The sequence below is a fragment of the Folsomia candida genome, unplaced genomic scaffold, assembly GCF_002217175.1.
Source record: "Folsomia candida strain VU population unplaced genomic scaffold, ASM221717v1 Fcan01_Sc004, whole genome shotgun sequence".
Taxonomy (NCBI): Eukaryota; Metazoa; Arthropoda; class Collembola; order Entomobryomorpha; family Isotomidae; genus Folsomia; species Folsomia candida.
This window is the reverse complement of record NW_019091196.1, coordinates 10,974,801-11,000,536: the sequence shown is the minus strand read 5'-3', so window position 1 is coordinate 11,000,536 and position 25,736 is coordinate 10,974,801. Positions and strand designations below refer to the sequence as shown.

General features: G+C 39.5%; 2 protein-coding genes across 4 annotated transcripts; one reads left to right on the top strand and one right to left on the bottom strand.

The window, feature by feature from the left end:
• Positions 1-573: 573 nt before the first annotated feature.
• Positions 574-25,727, top strand: LOC118435262. Its single transcript, XM_035850989.1, has 9 exons — positions 574-2,349; positions 8,300-8,448; positions 8,551-8,607; positions 22,840-22,897; positions 22,969-22,995; positions 23,063-23,110; positions 23,634-23,767; positions 24,156-24,408; positions 24,766-25,727. The coding sequence occupies exons 1-9, from the start codon at positions 2,226-2,228 to the stop codon at positions 24,903-24,905; spliced, it is 990 nt and encodes a 329-aa protein (XP_035706882.1). The 5' UTR covers positions 574-2,225; the 3' UTR covers positions 24,906-25,727.
• LOC110848306 (maleylacetoacetate isomerase) lies at positions 17,991-19,380 on the bottom strand. Of its 3 annotated transcripts, none has more exons than XM_022095488.2 (7): positions 19,118-19,380; positions 18,986-19,047; positions 18,836-18,910; positions 18,676-18,758; positions 18,475-18,617; positions 18,267-18,369; positions 17,991-18,188 (listed from the first exon to the last, which is right to left on the bottom strand). In XM_022095488.2, exons 1-7 carry the CDS (start codon positions 19,212-19,214, stop codon positions 18,056-18,058), a joined length of 696 nt encoding a protein of 231 aa, XP_021951180.1. In that variant the 5' UTR covers positions 19,215-19,380; the 3' UTR covers positions 17,991-18,055. The 3 variants fall into 3 exon arrangements, with proteins under 3 accessions (XP_021951180.1, XP_021951179.1, XP_021951181.1); XM_022095487.2 differs by having other exon boundaries at positions 18,836-18,919; positions 19,118-19,379; XM_022095489.2 differs by having other exon boundaries at positions 18,475-18,602; positions 18,836-18,919; positions 19,118-19,372.
• Positions 25,728-25,736: the final 9 nt, after the last annotated feature.

Here is a 25,736-nt window from a genome sequence, read left to right as displayed (position 1 = left end):
ACTTGATCGATTGACATCGTCAACGGAATGATGTCATTTTTTAGCAGAGGAACAAAACTAGGGAATCAAATCTGGGTGGATTTTCTTGTCAATATTTTTATTATCACAAACTTTCCCTTTGTCACGACGGCATCTCTTAATTATTTTAATTCATATCTATTTACATAATAATTTTTCATGCAGTTCAAAGACTTATAATATTTCGAGCTACTTAAATTAATTTCTGGTTGCATAATAAATAATTTTTTAATTTTTGAACCCTTCATAATTTTAATCTCACTTAGTCCTGAGCTTCTTGACATTGTGTTGTGCAATTGGACAAGCTATTTGGTTGGGTGGTAGAGCGTGGTTGGTAAGTGCGTGCGTTGGTTGTGCCGCTGTTTGGTGAAGCAAGAAGCGGAGAGGAAACCTGAACCGTGAAGCTGTAGATGGATTTGAAATGGATGGTGGGGAGCAAATGAGAAAGATGCTGCTTTCCCTGCCTGTCTCGAAGGAAGGATGCCACACGCCAGCCAAGCAGGGCAAGATTCTCCTCCGTGTGTGTTGTGTATTAAAGAGGATTTCATCCTGGGAAAAAGTCTCAGTTGGGGCTCACAGCCCAGAAAGCGAGCATCTTGAATCTCAAACTTACTTCCTAAATAATCCCAACACTCGTCGTCGTCAGCTTCGCCACCTTTACAATTTCTTAACGTCAGTCAAAGGCAGGATTAACTCGGATAATTATTCCGAGCAGAAGGGTATACATACAAAAATAATTTGACATTTAACAAAATACAATCAGCATCATGCAAAAAAATTAAATAAGCCAATTCTCCACCGGTGTGTTTACATACAATTTGTCCGAAAATGTCTCACTTTAAGAATTTGCAACTCGAAACTGTTCCAGTTTTCTAGTTCAACGTGCTCTCTCTCTCTCTCTTGATATCAACAAGAAGAATACGTAAAAAAAACTTTAGTTGTTGCAAACTTGGAGGAAGATAACAATAAAAGAAATTCATCCCATCCCGGTCCGTGCTAATGTTTCTGGATTGACTATTGACTATTACGTCGCTCACTCAGTCACTCACTCACTTTCACTACAACCAAATACGTACGTACGGTGTGTAGTGGTAGGAGTGGTGGTTTGTGTGGAGAAAACCACATCAACACCGACCAACCCACCATAGAAGACTTGTTGGCTGGTCCGTTGCCAAAACTCGGCTGGGGAAGGAGCAGAGAGGAAAAGTTTGGTAATAATATTTGTGAAGAACATGAACATGATCTCCTGTTTTTGGTAGGATTGTCTCCTTCTCGACGTCAACGTAACTGGAGACAAAGATCATTTTCTGATCCGTTTTCTGCGTCCACAGTCAAAGTCCGACTTCTTCTTATCTCTCGCCCTCATTCCCATGGATGTATGATGATGCAATGATTACAAATTGTCACAACCACTACACACGAGTTGAACATGGTCTGGTGACACAGAAAAAATAGAATACAGAAAGAACAATAGATACCATTAAACATTGCTGTCAGTTTGAGGAAAGTGTTAATATTGACAGAATTGAGTTGACACTGCTTGACGGAAATCACATTTTCCCCTGTTGACAATCAGCCCAAAAAGAGATAGCAATTAGTTGAATGGATGCAACATTTGTTGGCTCGTGTTGTGAAGATATTTTGGTTTCAGTCGCCCACAACCACTTGACTAGTTAACAAGTAACAAGCCGAAATTATAAGTAACAACTCAACTCGACCAGACCAGAGCGTGGTGAGCCATTCTGTACTTTCTCTTGATTTGTAATTTGACACTATAAATTTTCCCAGCAGTAATAACGAGTGAAAGTTGGAGTGAGAATTCCAGACATACATAGTTTTGCAACATAGCTCATCTTACCCGTCTGTTAATTCGACCGTTATTATTAGTTACCAACCACAGAAATCCAAAACTGTACGGTCGACGAGAGAAAGTATCGTCCCAAACTAAATCCCTCTTCGTTACGATTTGCGAGTTGGATGGAGATCTCGGCAGGACTGGCATATTGACGTATTTCCCACCAAGAAACAAAAACAATTTGTTCTATTAATCTGTAAAAAAAAAAAAAATTGGTGGCAGTAGACTATCCTCGTTTTTGGGAAGTTCTTGCAGCCCAGGATTGGATTAATAATTGAACCTGTCTCTCACGTCATCATCATTGCCATCATCATCATCATCATCCCTTCGTGAAGGAACAACGGTACTGAAAATGAAGAGTTCAAACTTTCCCTTGTTTGACGAGCGGAGAAGAATCGGATTGGGAGCAGCACGACTTGGGTACAACAGAGCCGTTCTTCTCGTACTCGTCTGGATATCTGGACTACATGTCTTGGGTAAGTAGTAAGCAATTTTCTGGCAAAATTTCTACTGGGATGAATACTGGACGATGTTGCGATCTTTTCCCCATCTCGAAACCCAGTCTTGCAGATTCAACTGCATTATTGCGTTATGATTAGGACAGGCATGAATAACATAACTCTTGTGAGACACACATACTTAAAATTCATTACCCAAACTATGTATTTTATTCAGTTTCGCACTTACAGAAAATACATATGCATGGCGACGTAGTGTCTTCACGAAGAAGAAGACGTTTCTTGCTGCTGTTGAAATACATTCGGCACGAGAAATTTTTTTAAAAAGAAAAATTCAATTTCCTAAGCCACGTCAGATCGATTGATGTCTTAAGTCGAAATCGATACAGGACTTGTGGCGAATGTCCTTCTTCTTCTTCTTGCGAGTGAGGAACAAGAAGAAGCAGTAAGCAAAACGGCGTCCTGGTTGTTGGCTCCGCTTTCACTTCTACTTCTTGTTCTTCTTCTGTCTATACAGAGATATTTTCATTTGCAGTTCAAATGAAGGCAGGACCAAGTCTGTGTTATGTAAGTATTAGGCTCAGGATGGCTGAGGGAAGCCAAATGCTAAAAAAATCTCCTCACCAGGCAAGCAGCAGCATTGCATTACATTACATAAAATTGGAGACTGATGTGATCCAATGGCAGCAAAAAGTAAAACCAAACAGTGAGCACGGGAAAATGTCAACATGAATAAAACTTGGATGGGAATCCGGGCGCAGAATGTGGCACGTAGTTAAAGGAATATTAGACTCGGCCAATAAATGTTTGCAGGGTATTTAAAAAGGTTGCCCATGAACAGATATTTGCTTCCTGAAAACTGGAATTGAGCAGGAATGTCGTTTAAATAAGGCAAAAGAGCAGAACTATGTATCTCTAAAAATTTGTATGTATTTGTTGGCGTCAATGCAATTTGTTTCCCAGAAATCTAACTCAGAAATCCAGCCATGTTTTAATCCTGGCTGGATTTCCTAAATTTCTTGGAAATATGTAACTCGCTAAAATATAGGGCAATGATCACGATGAGACTAATGAAGTACCAATTAATTCCCAAAGGCAAACAATCAAATCTAATTAAAAACTAGAGGTGGTACAGTGAATAATGACAGAGAGACTGGTAACCCAACTTTCTCCAAGCTTATATCCGTTTCAGATTTGCTCACAATTTAATAATTAGCGTCTCATTGTCCTTAATTAATCCCACTTTTAATTGGGTAACTCAATTAATCTGCAGATTCCCCAGATTCAAGCGAACAAACATTTTATTATATAAGTCAAATATATTTTTAAAACTTTTATGCAACCATTTTACATATTTGAGCAGACGACTGTTTGGTTAATATAACATTATGTCGAAAGGGTTAGTTCATCATAAATAAATGAATACGAACTGTGTAAAGAAGAAGAACTGGATGAATGTCCTCCGTTCTGGGAAGAGGGGTTGCAGAAGCTCTCTCTCATATACATAATTTTGGCATTACCTCGCCTGGAGAGTGATTTGGTGTTGGCTCTGGAGAGTGATGTCAGATTGTGTAAGGGATTAGAGGTAGCTGGCATTGGCCCTGTCGTCGTTCCCACCACGACCACCTACCTCCCACTACCCGGGCATCAGCCTCGTCTAGCCGGAACTGTGACATTTCCATTTCTTCGTCATCCATCCATAAGTATTTCCTGCTCCTTCTCGTGGTTTCGTTTATCCTGCTGCGTCCTGGTGGTGGTCGTAGTCTTGCTCGTGGTGGTGGTGGCTTTACCAGTTTTTAGTTGCTACTTGCTTTCTTTTCTTTCTTTCTTTATTTCTCTGCCTCGAAATTTGCGGAGCTGGTGTGTACATACGCATACGATGAGGAGGAGTAGCAAAGTTCCTGTTTTTATAGGAAATCGTGGGATGAATGGGTCCTCTTAGGTCCTCTTTTAGGAAACACGACATTGGCATTAGATGGCATTAGATTACCACTTTACGATGAATGGAAGAGTGACATGATGAATCGCTAGGTCATTTGTCAACCTCACTCAATTCTCGAGCAGCGAGCGAGCGAGGGAGCGAGCAGTGGATAGATTTTGGAGCAGATTTCGGATTTGACACTCTTTTAGTTGGACCACCACAACTCAAAACTGGGGCTGAACAAACTGTTCAATCTTCTTCGGGATTGAGGAGAAGAAGGAAAAGGAAGGGTCGTCCTGCGGTTGCATCGTGATGGTGACGAAGCGTTGAAAGAGGACGCATTCAGCGGAAACTCGGCAGTTTGGTTGTGGATTTGACATGGAGTGAGGATAGTTTAAAATCAGTTTTACTCTTTACTTTACGGAGAATTTCTTCTCTCATGCATGCCGAATTAGGCCTAATCTGTCTCTTCCTGAATCTGAAATCTAGGATTCACAAAATGTGGAAATCCTGATCGGAAATTAAGACTTGGATTGATCCTAAAATCGGCAGTGGTGGGATTATGATGAGACATTTTCATTGAAACTATGTAGTCGACACTAATTTGTGGAAACATAAAATATAATTTTTATCATGCTTGTACACTTCCCAACAAGTGTGACTCTCCAACAAGAACACATTTTTTATAGCATCACTGTCAAGTAAATTAGCATTTTCATTTCACCAGAGCAATAATTCACCCCGCAACTTTGCACGTGTATCCAGACGACGCTAGGATTCAGGAAATAAGTAAAAGGACGAAGGGGAGGAAAAGGGAAACGTCCGTTAAAAAACACATGTTTTCCTCCTAGTCGGTACGGTACATCTATTTACAAATGATCCTATTTACATGCCGAGAGGAAACTGCCACAATTGAGAAATTGAAAGATTTTGATTTATAAGATGAAACATGGACCCTTGGGATTTTCTTCTCCCGTCTTGAATTTTTGCCTACTCCTTCCATGTAAAAGCACATACTGAATGTTGTGAGACAGAAATCTATTCAGAATTCTGAACCGTGCAACAATTTCATAAAAGTGGAAAAGTGCGATTACTCAGCAGTCAATTTCACAGCCACAAGCCGCACACACATTTCCCGTGTTCAATTTAGATTTTTTTACTGCAATATTATTAGAAAAGTTAATCTCGCATGAATTGTGTCCGAAATATTTTGAAAATTGAGCAAGATATTAAATTAAACGTCGGTAACATGCTTTCCACCTTTTTCCATGCCGAATTTTGTCCTCTCATTCACTCTTCCGAGGCAATAAGAGGGAAGAAGAAATTTCTTTATTATCCTTCTGTGAGCTGTAAATGCACTGTCAAACCCAGAACACGAAATCATAAACATCTGCATCACACTGAATCATTGAATATTGAATCGGGACTGGTACGATGGTAGCTGCCGCTGGGTGCACTTTTTTCGGGGAAATTGGTTTCACAATCGGTTTCCAGTTCCTGCTGCCCTTGCGAAGTCGGTGGCTTGGCTTGTGACGTGGCTGTCTCTTCATGTACTCACTCACATCAAACTCAAATGGGTTTCGCATCGGTCCGACTCTTTTTGATGGTCTGATCTGAATGTTTACGAGAAGACCAGTGCTACTTCTCTACGACACCACCGCAATGACGCCACACCACTTTTGGGACAACATCAGACCACAACCCACTAAAGTCAACCGTCTGCTGTTGTCCTCATGTCAGAATTGAATAGAAGTTAGCCCCATGCTTGGCTGGCTGGCTGGTTGGCTGGTTTGCTTTACAATCCAATATGATTCGAGACGAGGGTAGAATTCCAAAGTTTCCAGAATTCAGTAAACTCCAACTTCCAAAGTGGATGTTATCGTTGGAGAAATGTCCGATACTTGTCCAGTATGTCAAATGCATGGCTAAGCTGCGTGGGTGAGTTTGCTTAGGAATGCTTTCTCTCGATGACGATTCCCATACTGTTTCATGGGAAAGACACATGTTGCTATCTATAATATGCTTACGTAGGAATTGAATAGGGGCTGCAAATTCAGAAATGTGATCATTCCCTATCAAACCTGTTATACGTAAAAATGGCACCCTTTTCACGTAAAAGTATGCTTTGATGCTGCATTTCGGAATAATTCTAACCTGCATATTCACGTGCATGGGATTGATTCATTTCTTCTTCTCGCTTTGAAAACAGATCCAATAATAATTTCCTACGTACGTATCCACACGACGAAATGAGATTCTGTCAGGGAGAGGAGGACGGAGAGAGGAATTGAATTTCTCTCTGAAACAACATCCTCTTCTCCATTCCTAGCAAAACTTGGAATTTTGTTTCTCTACATTATTTAGAATTCGAGCAGAGTTCCTGCCAGTTCTCATTTTGGCAAGAAGAATAACACATCTATTCTCGTAATAACCGTAGAGCCAGCAGACGTGGCATATAGCTATCCGTTTCTAGTCTACACGGTTATTTTATTTCTAAGGGGAACCAGCGAGACAAGATTTGACCAAGCTGAGAGACTTCCGAGAGGAGCAAGCCAGGCTTCGGTTTTGGTTTGGCTATTGGACCATATCGTTTTGATTTATGTGTTGCATTCACATCTTATCTGGCTGCTTGTTGCAGCCTGGGAGAGGTGGAGGAAAATGTATATAAAGCCAAAATGACTATTACTAGCTTCACGTGCATTGCGTAATACTCACGATGGAGAAAGCTACAAGAAGTTACTTGCCGTTGCTCCAACTTGTCTTTGTTTTTGCCACTTGCTTTCTTCTTTCACGAAATGTCTATGCTCCAACTGGTCCACTGCAGTACTTGGACACTTGTAGTACTATCTCTAGCTTGGGTATCTATATAGTAAATAGTTTTGGGACCCTGGAGAAACGCGGGTATACTCATCCACCATCACAGGAGACCAAGGGAAATAAGTTGACAAATCTTGCGTTGAGTGTCTCAACCCGAATCGCGACTCTTCCTCCATGCTCTCTCCTTACATAAGAAGCCAAACTATAAAAGTTAACAGGGTTTTTACTTTTAAGAAATGCTCTCTGCACGTTCTCCGTCCTTACCCTCGACGACGATGACGGGGTAAAAAAAAACTATAATGAAAAGAACACCAGTATCACGTCCCCACAAAATAAGGATGAGAATATGATGATGACAAGTCAAACGGACCGAGTTCCTTCTTGGAGATTTTACGAGAGGGATGATTTATGACGCGAAATTGTGGTGGTGGTACAACATTGATAGGACCACTTTAAATAGGATGGGATAACAGATTGTCTCAATGTTTTAAAAATTGTAAGGTAATAAATCAGCAGTGGTGAAAATGACCCTCTTTCCTTTCATCTTTGAAGAAAATTGCAATTCTCAGACAAAATCTTCAATATGTCACAATCAATCTTCTAGTCGGTTTTAGGCCGGATGAAATCTTTTCCTCCTCCGGTTTAGCAAGAGAAGAGAAGAAAACGACTATTAATTATGGTCTATAAATTCTCTCACCACCACGACCACGGCTCAATGGAGATGAGGTGTTCTAATTTCAATTGCAAGTTTTCCATACATCATTGCCATTCCGAAAGTAGGATTCTCATCAACTAGTAGTGACTTGACTACCAGTCTTTCCTTGAATATGCAGATTCTTGGTTTGGTGACGGCGATGAGTATCTATAAGCTAGAATTTTAGTACCGAATTTATTCAACATACGCATATCCACAAATGTGCTTCTTTACACGAAAGATGACATCATAAAAATGCGAGTAGTAATCACGTCCTTCTCACCATATTGGTTCATTACACGCAACATTAAAGTTGTCGGAGACCATAAAGTTTACGTCTAAATGAGTTCCAGCCTTTACTTACACGATCCGACGTATACGCTTCTGTATGTACATACGTATTTCATTTTAAATTCCAAGCCCTCATTTTTTCCGTGTCACTCTCGAATTGTTGGGTAATTGAAAACAAGAAAAACGATGCTAAACAAGACATAAATTCGACCGAATTTAAAATCAGATTGAATTTCTTTACCCAGGTTCCGATGGATTGAAGGACGTCCAACTTCAAGGGCCAAATTATGTCCGACGTGGCGAAAACTTGAAGCTACGTTGCAACTACGATACCGAATCGGAGTCGCTCTATGCTTTAAAATGGTATCGCGAATCGGAAGAGTTTTATCGATACGTAAGTTTTGGCCGAATTTTCATATACCTAATTTTTCAGGTTACATACATACTTCTCCCCGTGTTTAATTTTAATTGGACATTTTATTTATTTATCTTGCAGATCCCCAAAGAGGTGCCAGCCCAACAAGTTTTCCCGTTAAGCGGAATAGTGGTCGATGTAAGGAAGCCAGATTATTTCAACCTTTTGCCCAGTTTGCATGATAAAGTCGAATTAATTTTTAATTTTTCATCTCATCTCGCCCTTTCACAAAATTTCAAACTGGGTTAAAACGCTCAAAGCCAAAAACTCGGTCTACTTTGTTTATCTAATCCTATTTAATAACAAAGGCAAAAGCTGCAAGTGGGTGGACGTATGGATGTAGTCCCTTCATACCTGTGCATAAGTATGTACATATGTACATACACTACACTAATAAATGTATTGAGGTTTTCTCCTCTGTCTTCTTTCTTGGCATTCACTTTGTTTATGTGGAAGTTGATAAAATGGAATAATAGAAGAGAATCTAAGCTCCAAGAGATTTCGAACCCAGAGACGAAGCAACAATGGGTGGTCGTTCGTGGGGTGAAGGAAATATATCGCGTTTCGAAATTTTGTCTGGTGCTATGTACGCCTTACGGAATAATTAATTAATTAATTCCATCTCCCCTTGATCCCCTTGTTGTCGGTTGGATTCGACTATATTCAACTGCGAATATGTACTATATAATTACTCTGGCTAGGAGTGAATTCCAGCACTTTTTAGTTTCTGCAATTCCTACAAAATTCAGAGTTTAATTTCTACTTTTCAACTTTTATTGTCTTTTCTCCACCGAGAAGAAGTTGTGCTTGGCTCCCTTATTCGTGATGAAAACCCGAATGTGAGATGAGAAGAATAATTAACGGGGACCAGAAAGCTCGTCTAAAACTAAGAATTAAAACGACGACGATGGCGAAAAGGAGATAAAATTGGACCACACATACACATTCTTGCCATCATCGCCGTCCTTACGTCAGGCCATCGCAGTAATGCTAATGGTGCCACCAAATGAAGGAATCTTAACAATTAATTGCAGTATGTAAATGCAAATTAACACTTGAAATTAGTGACTTCAATCCCATCATTTGACGACTAAACTTTCATATCCGACATTATATCACAAACTTACTTGGAAGGTAAAAGCCAACTTTTCCCAATTTTCCCTATAAATTGCATCACCAATCCCATCTCCTCAGTCACTCAGGGGTTTCTTCCTTCTTGGAATTAATTTTCATCAATTTATTTCACCCAGTCTTAAATTTTCATAAAAGTCTGGCCCAACTTAATTTGAACTAAACTTGTTAGAAATGCAGGAGCTGAAAAAGAAGCTGAAAAATTAGGAGGGAAAGAGAGAAATGAGGATTCCGGCTCATACATATTATGCCACCCACCACGACCATGGACCATACAGGGACTAAATTACGAATCGGGTTGATAAATGCAGTGCAGTGAAAGTCCGAGATGAGAATGAGAGTGGTTTCGCATGGCATTCGCTTTTCCACATGAAACTTTAATACAGTGTGATGTACATTCATTCAGCCACACGCTTCCCCTCAGTCTTACTGGTTAGTTAGTCTCATCCTCGTGTTCTAGATAGATGTACAGCCACGTAGGCGGAATGGCATCGGGAAATTGGAGCAGTGGTGCTGCTTCCTTGGTGCATCAAGCGAATTCAAATTCAACCGAACGCCAGCCTGATGAATGACTTTCTTTTCTTGTCGGAATGTTTATCAGGGAAATTAAATTGGAGGATGTTTCTCCAGCTTTCACTTTCTCGCTCTCTGCTTTTGCGAATTTTCCAAGAGCGGAAGAGCCAAGTTTAATCGCAATAATGATACTGCGAATTATACCCAACTCTTCTTCTGCTGACCCTGTCGGCCTCCTCTGCAGCATAATGAGCTCCATGAAAGAAAAGTAGATGAGGAAATTGGTCTAATAATTTGCAGCTGTGCGTATTACACAAAGGAGACAATTAGCCCGATGTGTTTCTAATGCGAGCTTCGTCCTTGTGACTGAAGCTTAAACCTGTCTAGAAGAGTCTCCACATGCAATAAGCAACCTGACCGCGGCGACTATCAAGTGAAGATTAAGTGTTGAGGGTGCAGCCCAACCTCTTCTTTTATCTCTCCCACTCTTGAATGGCACCACACACCATGCCACAGACCGTGACTGTTGATAAGTTCCCTCATTATTTATCCCATCCGTTTTAGCGACCACCACACGAGGCAAGTGGGAGAAAGTGAAGAGGAAGGAAACCAAAGAGGAAGGTGGCAGGAAGGAAGGAAACTTGTTCTTGTAAAGCTAAGCTAAACCACAGCAGGCAAATCTTTGTTTAGTCATCAGGGAGACTCGGAGTAAAGCAGCAAAACAACGAAGGGAGGAGGAGGAGGAGAAAGGTCACTTCCTTTCTTCTCGTGTCCCATTGTTTCAACCGAACCAAGACTGAAACAGAACGACTGTGTTGCTCGTAATCTCCCTTTGTGTAGGCTCGATTCGTATGAATGGCTCAAATATATCCGTACAAATATATCCGCCCAGGGTACTTTGTTTATTTCTTTGTGCTCACAGTGCCTAATTTTACGACCCAGGACATAACGGAGAGTATGAGAGTGAGTGAGCTGGTTGAAAATGTATATCACATCCGCGAGGAATGAGATGGATGGAAGGAGAGCTGCTGAGCTTCCATCTGTCTCCTTTCATTCTGGAGATGATCTAATCCAACAATTTACTGGACTGTACTTTCACTGATTCTGTTTACTCGGATTGCTCCAGCAATTCGAATGTGTGGATTTCGAATGTTGTGGCGGTGCAAAAATACTTTGGGTATTTTTAGGCCTCCCACTTTTCCTACGTGATGGTTAAAGAATTCATGTCATGCTGAATAATGTGTGCTGTGCGTACATCTTGTGTGTGTGTGTTTGTCCCGTACATATTGTGGCCACCTTGAGTCCTCACTCGTTTGCTGGCTCACGCACAAAGTGCACAAGCCAAGCAAATCATGTAATGGGAGAAAGCAAGACACTTTCACTCAGCAAAGCAAACTGAACTGAACTCACTTCTCCATTTCCATTACAACCAAATGAGCTTGTCCATTAGATGGAATGAAATTGGGTCAGCTCAAAGCAATCCAGTGCTACTTTGTCTATGCGAGAGGCTGCTAGGAGCATTCCACAGGGCTGGAAATTAAATGAAAGCAGTCTCAACTGGAGCACTTTCATCTGCTCGCCTGGCTACTGGAGAAGCGTGATGATGATAATATGGACGAGGAGAGAAGAACAGGACAATTCTCGCCCAACAATCACCCACTTCTTTTTATAATAATTGTACACAGTTGGGCCCAATGTTGACCGTCAATCCGCTAAAATGCGTAGTTACATGTTGACGCAGGATACATAGATATCAAAGGTTATTGATATCTCTGACTATTTACGCTGCTGAATATTCGTATATTTTGTAATCCATGAATTATACATGGAGTAACCCGTATAATTATAAATCGTGTTGTTGTTATTGTTATACTGTCACTCTTCAAACTGCAGAGTCTATTTCAGTCACATTATTATGTAAGCATTTTCCCTTTATGATAATCTAGCTGGTTGCACTTTGGCCGGAATGGGATATATTTTGGAATTTGTACATCATGGGAAACTCATTTGGCATAGCGATCAGCAATTAACCTGAGTCAATGTACCGGTTATTTTAACCCTTCCGGTCGTAATTGGAAACCTTCTTGAGGAAGAAGCAGCGACAAACTTGGTAAACCGCATAGCACTTCTCGCTCGTGTTTGCTTTCTTAGAAATCCTCCGACAATGAGAAGAGCTCAAGGATCAAGTAGGTAATTACAATTCTGGTCGTTGATTTCGGACAAAGTGCATTTTCTCACAGCTGTACAGCTCGTACATTTTGTGATGCAGTGCGACGTCCTCTTTACTTCCAGATCGAAGGAACGGACACATTTTCCAATCTAATTAAGAGAATTCTTTGGATTCAACTTTTGCCGTTGTTTGTTGGTTCGGATGTTGTAGGTATTTCGTTCAAAAAGCAGTAATACGAATGAGCATACGTCTCGTTATGCATCGACATTATTGTGATTTCCTTCATCACTTTGACTTATACTGCTTCACTTTCTCTCTTATTTCCTCATTTCCTAAAGAAAAAAAAAGTTTTGTTATTTCTTCTCCGTGCAAAGGGAGGTGCATCATTTGAGAGACTTCCTTTCGCAGTCCGCACACGTGTGGATCGAGCTCAGCTATTGAGACGGAATGATTTATCAAAATATTAGTTTTTCCTTCAAATGAAATAATGCATGTTTTTCTAAGGTTTTCTCTATTATTTCTTACCACACGCAAACATATGCACTTTCACTATTGCTTATATCGTACATACATAAAAAATAGTCTAGCCTGAATTTTTTGAAGATCTTTTATGTAGATCTTGGAAAATGGTAGATTGAAGAGGACAAAAGTGCTGCATATTATTGTCTACCTCGTATTTTCTGCATTGGCGAAACTGTTCATGTGACTTTCTCCTTGAAAGTAAGTAGCTAAATGCTTTCAGCCGACGACTGCATCATCGATTGAAAGCAGGTTCAACTGGCTAGTTGAACCCTTCGAGTTCTTTTCTTTTTCATACAAATAACCGTAAGCTAAATCCTTTTGTACTGTGGTTTTAATGAATTATAAATTAATGCAGACATCTCATGACTCGATCTTGGTCTAAATTGTCACTTTATATAGCATTGAGTACATTGGTATACATACATAGATTTTCAGGTTATGCAATGTATACCTATACAAAGTTGCATTCTCTATAATTGACCATTATGCAACATAGTACATATACATAGTTATGCAATCCAGCTTTACGCAAGCAAAATAAATGCAAAGTGACAAAACACGGTAAGTCTAGTGCATTTATGTATTTTCAAAATTAGTTCAAAATCCATGAGTAGCAACACCACGGCAGAAATAACCTCAACCAGTCAAGTGTGTCGGGCTTTTGAGACGTAGGTACATACATAAAACTCCCCACGGTGTTCATAATAATGATTGAAAGATTAGTACGCACCGGAGAAGGGATTGGTAGCAGAAGGTAGTCAGACGTGAGTTGTGTTCCAGTTTACAATTCCCCAATTAATGAATTACATTCATCCATCCAACTCAGCCAGCCCTCTTCAAACATAACAAATTAATTGACCGTGTGGCCAACGGTGAAATCCATGGCTTGCTTCATTGGATACAATATTTATGGTGTTTGCACTTGTGCCACGAAATCTGTGCCTCCTTGGGTTCGTGCGAGCCTGCTTTTTCCTACGTACGTATGTAGGTACACAACACAAGAATTGCGGTGTGGTGCGCCCATGGGGAATATAGACCACAATTATTGCGTTTAGCTCCAGTTTAGTGGCTCTTTTATTTTATTTTATTTTATCCCATTAGGAGCATGAAAGGGACTGCTGTGCTATTTCATCCTGAGTTACGGCCTTCCCTTAAGGGACTTTCTCCACACACTTGCTCCATACTCGTGTCAATTTGACCTCGTTACTGATACAGACGTGCAGAAGAATATTATTGCTAATTTTATATATTTTTTTGCCGTTGAGGTAGGACATCCATAATTTGTCTCGTCTAAAAAGTCGTGTCCGTCCGTTCGTAATTCACCATTTGGAATGTAGTATTTTCATTAAATTGAACAAGGTTTCATTACTTTAAAATGTGTGGCTACACAAAAATCATAGAGCACCCGGGATGTATGTACATATAGTTAAAATATTGTCTTTGCCGTGGAACGTGCAGAGCCCGAAGTAAAATACATTTAGTTGTTCAACAAGCAAAATAGACCTTTGCCAACCCCATCAATTACGATATTTCCGTTCCTCTCTTTCCCGTATTTAGGAGAAATGTCAACTTTCACCTTAACATTAACGTACGGAACCACGAGCCAATATATCAAGGCACGTTTAATGGGTAGTAAAATGGCCGCAATAACTACTTTTGCCCAGCATTCTGCCAGTTTTGCTAGGGAATAAGCTTGACAAATTTCACCAACATTTTTTCCATTACACAAACCATGAAAATCTGTACATACGTGTATGCCCACAAAATACATACCTTTTGAAATTTTGTTTGAAATGACAAACTTTACGATACATCAGGGTCTTCTTATTGTTATAATTTAATTCAAAGTTAAGTCGACCTTGTTCCTTCCCATCGCGAATCAACTCCATCCCAATTTCGAACCTCGGCTAATCCATTATTTCTGAAGTTAATTCAGATTCAATCCATCCATTGAATTAGGCTTTTAGCATTTAACATGTGGCCCATTGTAGCTTTCCCACACTCGACTCGAACCTACCTACATGCACACATTGTACCCACGTAGCCCACAAGAAGACAAACGAGTAAATAAATCCCAAGGGTGAAACAAAACCCAAGCTCTGCTAGCTCTGCCACTCTCCAGATTTGGCATTAGTCAAATTCAAATCCTCGCATTGTGTAATGACGACGAGTGAGCAATTACCTTCAAGCTACCTTCCACTCACATTACCATGAAATAGAGTGAGTTTATAGACAATGGGCTGTGTCAGAAGGCAAATCCATCTCTCGATTGAACCACCCACCCAACAACCAACGTCCATAGGAATAAAATCATCCAGAGAGAAATCCGCAGGTCCGGCAGCAGCCAGCAATTTGGCCCACATTAGAGTTAGCCTGGTCTAAATCAGAAGCCATATTTTTTCTTTATTCGAATAAAAAACTGTAATTGATGACATGCCTCATGCATATTTAATTTAATGGCTGGATATCAAGTTAGAATAAAATGATAATTTTTTGCAAGCAAGAGAAAGGAAGAGAGAGGAGATTATGTTTCAATGGGCACACACACACACTCCACATACTCCACCAGAGAGAGGAGAAAGTTTCCCGGCATGACCCAGCTTCTTGGTCCTCTTCCGCTCTTCCCTCTTCTCCTGTAAAGTAATATGTAATAGTGTATAATAACCAGCAGGAGGAGGAGGAGGAGAACCTCAGGCAGGAAGGCTAAAAGTCTTCACAAGAAGAAGAAGGGGGAGTTGAGTGAGAGAGACAAAATTCGATGAAGAATGCTCTATTTAGTCAATAAGGAGAGCATTCTTCTTGTCTTTCCCGCAAGATTTATGACCCAACTTCCAACCAACTTTCCCTCCTGGAGAAATTTGGTTCCCTTCTTCTTCTTACGAAAAGAGTGAGTTGTAATAACAACAGATGCAGATTCTTATGCAGATTCGGAACGTCTTCTTCTTCTCGGGGCAAGTGTGTGTGGGAGGTGTGAGACTCTGAGCACCTTTACGATGGGGAAAATAAATTGTGTGATAGGTACGTCTCAACGCTGGGATTTGAAAATTGGCGAATTTTTTGACAGGGCACAATTGTTAACAAGAGTAACAACAGGGCTTCATACGTACAGAGTTGAAAGGGTGTTGTGCACCAAGAAGAGGACGATGATAATCCCTCCACTTGCACATACGTATATTTTCATTCCTTCCCGTCCGTCCCTCCGATTATGCAACGATCACCGCTTTTTGTACAAGGTGAGGATTGAATTATGCCCGAAAGTGTGGAGTTGAATCGACGCTTACAAAGCGATTAACTTTGGAATGGTTTGGAGAGTGGAAGGAGAAAGAAAATTGTTTTGCTATCCTGTGCATAATGGGACCTGAGTCCTTGAGAAGAATGCGAATGAGTTTAGTTGAGCGTGTTCTTCAGGAGGAGAGGAAACTTGGTTGGTTGGTTCAGTCAGATGCCATAGATCTCTCTCTTTCTTTCTCCAGGAAAAATTTGATATTTAAATTAAAAGCAATTTAGAAGTTTCAATGGATGGATTTTCACAACGTATATAATTCTCCCACTTTGTCTGCCCCTTAATCCGAGTTGTTTTATTGAAATCGGGTGTGACATGTCTCCCTCTGGCTTATGCCGTCGTCCAAGAGACCAGATTCTCCCTCCTCTTGGCAATAAGACGGGAAACGGGAGGCTTCAAAAAGCTGACCTCTTTCCTTCCTCTCTCCTATCGAGACCTTTTCTGCCCTTGGTTGGTGGACGATAGAATTGAAATAAAGCCAACCAACCAACCTCTCACACGATACGGAGAGAGAGAAGAGAATTGTTATTTCTGTTGCGCCCCAACGGGCTTTCACCTTCCTGTCAAGTCGAAACTCTGAAACTGAGCTGGAATCTGTGAGATGGACAGTTGCTGGCTTGTCATGAATTTCTATTCTGTTGCACCACCTAAGATAAAGGCTTCCAGCTACATATGTATCACAAAGTTTTAGACAAAAGTATCTGCAACGTGTACCTATATAAAAGATATGTAACAGTGTAGCATTATGTATATTATTGTATAAAACAGTTTGAAAACATCAATAATTATCCAACTTTCCTTTTATGCTGAAACAATGCCGTTTTCTCTTCATCTCTCTCCTCCCAAAGACGGGAAGGAAAATGAAACAAATTTTGGGAAAGTGTGTGGTCCGCTATTCCCGTGTTGACTGAGAGAGATGAAGACATTTTTAAGTGGGAGGCGGAAGGAGAGGAGGCGTTTTGGGAGGAAACATCATTTATTTCTTAGACCCGCACCACCACACCATGAGAATCGACGGAATAAATATTTATTAGCCAGAGAGTGAGTGAGTCAGTCTCTCTCTTGTCCATGTGTACACGTGTGCGTGTGATGTGATGATGGTCTTTTTTTTTTTACTAGAAACCAAGTAACCAAACCGATTCGGACCACACAACCATGCAGTTTTTTTCCTCTTTTTTTACGTTTCTCATCTTCAGAGTTATGTTATGTCCGCCGCAGGAAAAAAATAAAAAATAATGCAATGAAGTGAAGTTGAAGCCCTTGAAAGTTGAAAATGTCGTGGAGAAAGCGTTACACTTTCTCTCCTACTTTTCCACCCTCGACGCTGATGGTAGTAGCTCACCCGACCAGCCACAAAGGAGGAGAGCAAGTTAAAAAGAGCCGACAAAAAGGGAAATAAATTGCACCCGAACAACCACACAAATGCAGTTATTATTGTAATAGCAATAATAATAATAAAATAACAGTCCATTCCTGTTTTTCTCTGTTCTGTTGTATGTAGTCTGTTAACGACAAATGTTGAAATGCTTCAAACTTGCGGCTGGAGGAGACAAGGAGGAATAAAAAAAGACTGAATTTTAGAATACTTTAGCTTTATTCGGCTACTTGCTACACAACGGGAAGCACATAATAATGATGACGATGTTATTAAGGATTCCGACTTTTGGAAACATTTCGTGGTACAAGTTGGAGTGGTAATAGGGAGCGAATAGAAAATAACGCGGGGACGAAAACTGTACATTAGCTGGATAGAATGGAACATAGTTCTAAACAACTTTGTACCAATTTTTTAAAGATGAAAAGACCAGAGTTAGAGATGACGGGACAAATTGCAAAATTGATTATGCATATTTAGTGTGAGAAATAGAACCGAGAATTGGGTTTAAGTCGTGCAAGATGCAATTTCAAAGTTGGCAATTGTCTCATTTTATTTTATTTATTACGAGCAAAAATAAGACGTCTGGAGATTACAGTACTGAGACCATTTCTGGAGGAGTGTCTGGTTGTTTGGAAGCATGGGCACGTTGAAAAGCCGGAATGGTGGATAAGTACTTATCTATCCGCATTAGTGTTGGGAATGGAGTGACATCAACTTTGAATCTGCAAAATAAAGCGTAATTTGAGGTTGCATATTTTTTTGGTTATGAAATTGGTTTGCTAGTTGACATGGTCAGCAACCTCTGAGCGTTGGAGATTTGTGGGACCAAACAGCAATCGGCGAATGTGACATCGTCTCCAAAACAGCACGATCCACTAGTGCTTTTAAGGATCGTTTCCAGTGCTAAAATTTAATTTGCAAAAGTTTACGAGGGTTTTGCATATTATAAATATGCAAGTAGTTCTGTGTGGGTGTGTGACGTTGGCTACATATTTTTCTTAAACACACCTGTCAACCCTCGGTGAATCCAGTATTGAGCCCAGACAAGTTTTTTGTCCTCATCATCGCTAATTTTGTCCATGGTTCCTAAGTTTTGCAGGGGTTGAATTCCTGATGCTATGATTTCACAGATTTCCCTGTGTTCAAAATAACTTTACGAGAAAACTGATAATATTTACCAGTGTCGTTTCAAAATTATATTTTCCACACCTTACGGTTGCTCTCTTATGCAAATCTTTCGGCAGCAAGGCTGGTTCAGGATAACGTTCCTCCAAGCACTCCATAATTGCAATCTTAAAATAATTCAACATTGCAATTAATGTTTTCAAGAGTCATAGTAAATAATTGTAATTTAGGTCTCTTTAAATACCGACTGAACAAGAGCAATTTTCTTGTTAATCACCAAAGCTGGCACTTGTCCGAGTGGGCTCACTTTAATGAACTCCTGTTTCAACTGGTCAAAATTAAATCAACTCCAAATTAAATAAGTTGTCTTAATTGAAAGCTTATGCAAAATTACTTGGTCAGACTTCAATAGGTGGACAGGGGCAATTTCGTACTTTAGACCCTTCAACTCTAAGGCTATTTCAATTTAGGAGAAATTTAATTAAATTAAATAAAATTTTAAAACTTTTTCATGTTTTAACCGAACCGATTCTCACTCGCCAGGAACACGAACTTCGATAATACGTGTAGAGCAGCAACTCGTCCTGCTCAATCTGCGGTTTGACATCGGCAAATTTTTCCATTTCAATTTTCAAATTATATTAAAAAATAAATAAAAATCAACGAAACTTTTTTGATGATGCAAATGGGCTAACAGTTGACAACTGACATTATTTTGTGACCACTGTGTGAGTAATAAATCCTATTCATGAACAAAACTCGTCAGACTGGTTTGCATACAATTCTGGTTTGGACCATTGTCATCTTGACTTTTCCATTTGCTGGAAAGTAAACAATACATACCACTTTCCACACAATCGAATACATCGATCTTATCTTATCTCCTTTGATTACTGCATTATTACAATTGTCAATACGTGTACCCAACCCACTCCTCTCTAATCTAATTCAAACCATCTTTTTTCCCCTGAACTGACCAAAGTCCACATCCACCCACACAAAAAGTCATCAAGGATTAAAGGACATTTAAGAAAAGAGGTTTTCTCTGTAAAGTTACTTATCAAGAAAACTTTTTCCTCTTTTCGTCTAATTGACTAATCAGGACCTTAAATTAGACGTAATCTGTATACATACAAAAGCGGCCTAAATTATAATACATACACTTATCTTTCTCCACTGCCATTACTCCCATTCCCGATAGATTAAATGTCACCAAATAACCGGAACACTTTTCCCTAACACAACCGACATATCCTTTCCTCTCACAAATTCTGGTAGTCTATATGTGGTGGAAAAGTTTGTGGTTAAACTGTGTGTTTGGCAAGGGAGCAGTCGAGAGAGAGAGAAAAAAAAGTTAATTTCCCAGAATTGAATCTCTCCTCCTATCATCAACATCAGAATCAAGAGATTCTAATCAAATTATTTACCAATTTCCTCTGATCGTCTTCCCTTTGTCTTCCTCCTCCTCCTCCTCCTCCTTTCATCTCAATCTGGCCCTGATCAAACCAAATCCGACCAACCACGAGAAAAAAAGCTTTCACAAAAGCGATCCAAAAAATGAGCTCAAAGCTCAATCCCTTCCTTTTCTCCTTTGTCTTTGTTTGTGGTGGGGCACGTTTCTAAAATAATCTTCAAGAAGAGAGAAACCTGGATTCAGTTAGAAAAGTCGCTCTCAAGTCGGTTATTACGATATAACTCGAAAACAGCAACATATTAGACACGTAGGGAGCAACATGGGATAATGTAATAATATACATAAATAAATCAAGTGGAATTATCACAGAGTCAGTTACAAATTGCCATGTTACTCCTCCTCCTCCTCCTCCGCCGACGTGAAATGCCGGTCGAGGTCCTCCGAGAGAGAGGGAGAGAATGCATAATGAGTTATTCATGTTGTTCTGTCCGTATGTGCATACAAAATAAAACAATTTCTTCTCCGTCTTCACCTAAAACAGGAAGGTTTCCATATTTAATTATATACATACAAAGTAGCGGCTCAACTCACTTTACGTGCAGATTTCTCTCTTCCATCCTTCCTTCGAGACAAAGGAGGAGGAAACCACATTTCTAAAAACAAAATCCTCGTAATGAGCTCGATTCGTCTTCATAACAATATTCGGCGGAGCGTAATAGAGAGAAAGTCAAGTCAAAAAGTTGTACTTTGATGGAAGTTGGAGCACGTTGTGGATTATTATTGCAGTCAACTTTTCTTTGTCCGTGAGTAGTGAGAGCGGAAGTGAGTGAGAGGAGGAACGTTGAAGATGAACATTTGTTCTCGGGGGTGGTCTGGTGGCCAAGGTGCTGGCGGGGAGGAGAGGGCAAAATTCAATTTAAAGGTAATGGACTGTGCCTTAATGAAGGAAATGATGATACCTTGATGATGATGATGGTCTGCTGCCTGCCACTGGAACAAAGATTTGTACAAGCCAAAAGTTCATTCAAAATGGCAATACATAAAGTGCGGGTGGGACGAGGTGAGAGTATGCAGTAACTTTTGGAGAAAGTACTCACCTTTCTCGGTTGGAATTAATTTGAGAAAATTGGTAAAACTGGCAGAGAGATGTAAATAGTTAGTTTTAGAAACCACTGCTAACCTATGTTTGCAACTTCACTTTCCAAGAAAATACTCCCCTCCGATCCCGAGAACCGTTACTTAGGAGGAGAAATTCGGTTTTCTCATTTGCCAACCAAAGACCAATAAGTTCTCGGGAACATTTAAGTAGCATTCCATTCCACCCAATAAAGTATTGGATCGGGCTTTAAAGTGAATTGATGATTGTTATTATTTCTCTGTTGAATTGCATTTCTCTTTTCATCAGCGCTTTGTCTGTAACAAAGGCAAAAAAAGTTATTTGTCTGCGTGCCCATTATGTCTTAAGGAAGGAGAAAGAAGGTGCATGAACTGCAGGAAACGGGGCATAAAAACGAAGTCAGGTGCATCTCCGTTTTATTATTCAATCGGAATTGTCGAAAACAATTTTGGACGCTTGATTGATTGACTTTTTCTTCACGCTATAAATATTGGAGGAAAGGAAGTAAACAGGTTTTTAGGAAATGGGAACGGCTCAGAATAAACGTATGCATTATATAAAGAAGAGAAAGCAATTAAGGCTCGTAATGATTTTCTGTAGTGCATTAGAGTAAAAGTATTTACGGGAGCCTCCTCTAAGTTTTCTGCTAGGTAATTAATCCCTGCTTGGGTTTAGGCTTGTAATAAACTTGCCCTGATTTGTATCTTCTACCTGAATAAGCAAGAATCTTAATACATAATAAACTGTCTATATATATACATCTAGTAGGTAGTACTGCAGTCCGTAACACATGTTGTCCCAGATTTCAAAGTGGTAAAGTTAAGTAAATCTCGAGTCGTGGGGGTAGGTATGCAATGGAATTATAATTGCCATTTTAAGGTCGAGCAGCACTTAATACTTGAGAAAGCACACTGCAAATCTAAACTGCAATCAACTTTGGAATACTTAATTATAGAAAATATGCGAATCTGTCTCAAGATAAGCTGCCAAGTGTCATTTATGCTCCTGAGAATTTGCAAAATCTCTGAAAACTCGGAAATAGGTGTACAAATAGCATTAATTTCGGCCAAACTTGGCGACTGCTTCTTAAACTTTATTAGTATTTCGATATAGTTTAGACCAAGGTTGGGTGCATGCATTCCTTCATGGTACGTTTATACGTTCGTAGATAGTTGGAGAAATCCTGGAAGTTTAATGACTTGGTAAGTTAGTTGTGAGAAGTTGTGCTTTCCTCTAAATCTTCCTCTTAAGTGATGATCTCGAGATTCACGGAGGACGACGACGGAACGGAAGGAAGGAATCGGATGGTTGTGCGTCCCGTCGTTCGTAGAGCTAAGAATTAATTTCGCCCAGAACTTTATCTGTTTGGAAATATTTATCTGCGTGTATGATAATATATCCTAGAGGGAAAGGGTTCAGGGGGAGAGAGAAAGCGGGTGAGAGGAAGTCTACTGGCCATTTTGGAAATTTAAGACTGCATTAACTTAACGAGTATCTACATTTTACTTCAACCCTTTCAACTCTGGGCATCTTTAGTTTGAATGGTTTGAAGACGGTATGCAAGCAACAATAAGCTGAACCCGGGGTACTTATCGGCTAAAATATCTGTCGAAAAAGAGAAAGCGAAGGAGAAAGTATTTATCTATTTATATAAAAAATCTCAATTTGTATTGATGAATGCTTCAAAAATAAGCAAGGTTCTTTTATTTGGTTGCAGATGAACAGTTCGGACGACCATAATGTGATACTGCAAAACGCTTCAAGGTTAACCGGAGGTAAGGTGAAATAAATACAGCAAACCATAATTAATTAATATACATTAATTTAATTGGTGATTAAACTCTAGGTAAATTTAAATGCGTCGTTTCGGCAGGTATATAATTTCTCGATAATATTCCGTATTGTGGAATCTAAAATTTGAAATAAATTTATATTTGCAGAAGGGTCATTTCAGACCAAGTTGGATGCAAAAAATATCTCCACAGTGGGTAAGCAGCAAGGATTTGTTTGATGATGAGTCAAATTAGACTTTTGGTTAAGTTTGTTGGCTAAAATTTAGAATTCGGTCCATGTTTGGTGGTAAACTTTGAAACAAGTTGCAACTTTCTCCCCACCAAGATTTGCAATTGATTCTCTGCTTTACCGAGCAGAAGGTTTGAAAGAAACTTGGCGTTATTAAAGCATTAATTAACAGACAAAGTTTTAAGTGAGTTGGATAAAGTTGAAATTTCAAGAAGGAGTGAATAATGAGGTTTGCAAATTAATTCGAATTTGGTTTCCCGAATACCAATGTATTCGTGTTCATGTTCATTTCATGCCAATTTCAGGCGGATTATGTGCTGACCAATAAATTGCAAATCTACGGATATAAGTACATACACACATATATCCGAGTATTGACTTGATTCGATCAACGCTGTGTCTTGTAGATCTAGCGAAATTTCATCTGATACTCATGATATTTTCTTTTTTCCCATTTGTTTTAATTTCACGAACTGTATGTGCATCAAGCTGTTGGATATGACGCTCCGAAACTTTTCCTATCGAAACTCTCCTATCATCCTGGGGAAATTGGGGAAGCCAATTGCACTCTCGAGAAAACGTTTCCACCTGCCAATATTTCTTGGTTAATAAACGACAAGCAAGTAAGTACATCACAACTCTCGTTCCGTACTTCGTTCTCATTCTTTTCTCCAATATCACCGACTTTTTTTCTGCTTTCTCCCAAAATTTCCGAGATTGTTACAACCATTTCACCCAATTCCAAATAACTCAGGGTCCAACTAACCCAAAAAGTTTGCACATAAAGTATAACCTCTCATAAACAAGGAGAGTCTGTACTTTTAGCCATGGAAGGATATCGATAATATCGATAATACATATTTCGTCCCCAAATTTAATCACGCATTTTCATTTATATATATTTCACGACATGTAAGTATTAACCTGTCAACCCGTTGAACGTACATATGGTTTTCGTTATTACATAATCTGTGTGAATGTGCTTTTAACCTCTCGAAAAAATTTATGTAGGTTGCAGTTCGACAATTTCTCACCCGTACGACGGAGGACCCTTCCGACGCGACTTTGACGTCGACATTTTCGACCCTCATTTTCAACGTGTCTAATTCGTATTCACCCATGTTTATAAAATGTATAGGAGAGTTGTACGATTTGTATATGGAAACCACGGTCATTAAAATTCAACCGAGAGCGCCATCCTACTCCAGTTTTGGTGGCGTGCCTGATCCTCTAAGAGGAGCGTCGAACAGTACCGACTCGAGAGGCAAGTTGTCAAATATGCAATAACTGGAGTAATTTTACTAAGAAAAACTATTACACAAGACCTCATTACTGATTCCACTTGCAGTTTCTTTCCACTAATTTTCAATTCTTTTAATTTCCGTCCTCCTTATTATTATTCCCCGCTCATGGTGGTGCTCATTAGTTGCAGCTTTTGCAAGGAGTTGCATTCTCATATTAATCTTGTCCCTGAGTGTGGGGACGTTTCTTAAATTACGTAATTTCATCTTAGGCCAAACCTCACGAGTGAAAGTTTAAGTTTCACTTTCCCACATGCTGCATGCAGTTTTGCTAAAGTATTGAGATTAAGTGTGGTGTGTGGTTGCATAATGAATTGCAGGGTCGGCGTCGAGAGAAAGCCATCTGTCAACTCTTCTGCTCAGTGCTCAACCCTTCCTCCTCCTCTCACTTCAGGCCAGACTTCTTGGTGGTGGTGGGTGGCGACACATTCCTTCTTCTTCTTCTGGGATTCGGATTTAGATTGCTCTCATCTTTCTTAACCTGCTAAACCGTTGAATTCCTGGGGCTTAACCTCTACCACGACGAAACCAAACCATCCATTTATTTTACAACTACGCTATAAAACGCTACACGGCCCTTCCACCGGTTTCACTTTCTCTCTCAACTCAACTCCTCAACCGGACAGGGGATGGATAGATTATAAATAGAAAGAAACTTTTCTTCGTCGTCTTCACCTTCTCATTACAGGTTGCAGTTGGGGTAATGGATATTGATTGGACCTACTTCATCTTGTGGGGGAAAGTTGGTTGGGAGTGTTATGTATTTAATTATTTACATACGTTCGTAATAAAAGATTTAAGTATTTATATACGAGATACGACAAAAAAAATCCTGCACTCATTCATTGTAAAACTCTGAGGACAGTGAATTAACGTTATAGCGAACAGCATTACTTCATTGGTATTAAATTTGGATTTACATAATGATAACAGACCAAAGATTTAACTAGTTTATTTAGTTGTGTAATTCTTGCTTAAAAATGTTTATCAACTAAATACATACATACATACAACAATCTCACTTTCATACAAGTTATTAGTTATTACAACTTAATTGCTTATGATAAGGTACACTTTTATGAGTTGATTTCTATAGGATAAGATAATTATCTTGGTATCTAGATGAAATGAAATGTAAAGAATAATAATGTTTAATATAGTGTAATTGTAACACAATCAAATCGATTTACCTGGGTATAATATTTGTCATTTGTGAAATAAATCAATGTAAAATAAAATATTATAGAGGTGACAAACATAAATAAATGGGATATAAATAATGTGTGTACGT

Coding starts and splice junctions, on each gene's coding strand:
- LOC118435262 (XM_035850989.1), top strand. CDS start 2,226: ATGAAGAGTTCAAACTTTCCCTTGTTTGACGAGCGGAGAAGAATCGGA. Junction 22,996..23,062: donor TAAATGCGTCGTTTCGGCAG/GTATATAATTTC, acceptor TTATATTTGCAG/AAGGGTCATTTCAGACCAAG. Junction 23,111..23,633: donor AAAAAATATCTCCACAGTGG/GTAAGCAGCAAG, acceptor ATGTGCATCAAG/CTGTTGGATATGACGCTCCG.
- LOC110848306 (XM_022095487.2), bottom strand. CDS start 19,214: ATGGAAAAATTTGCCGATGTCAAACCGCAGATTGAGCAGGACGAGTTG. Junction 18,920..18,985: donor ACCTATTGAAGTCTGACCAA/GTAATTTTGCAT, acceptor AATTTTGACCAG/TTGAAACAGGAGTTCATTAA. Junction 18,189..18,266: donor CAAATCTCCAACGCTCAGAG/GTTGCTGACCAT, acceptor TTTATTTTGCAG/ATTCAAAGTTGATGTCACTC.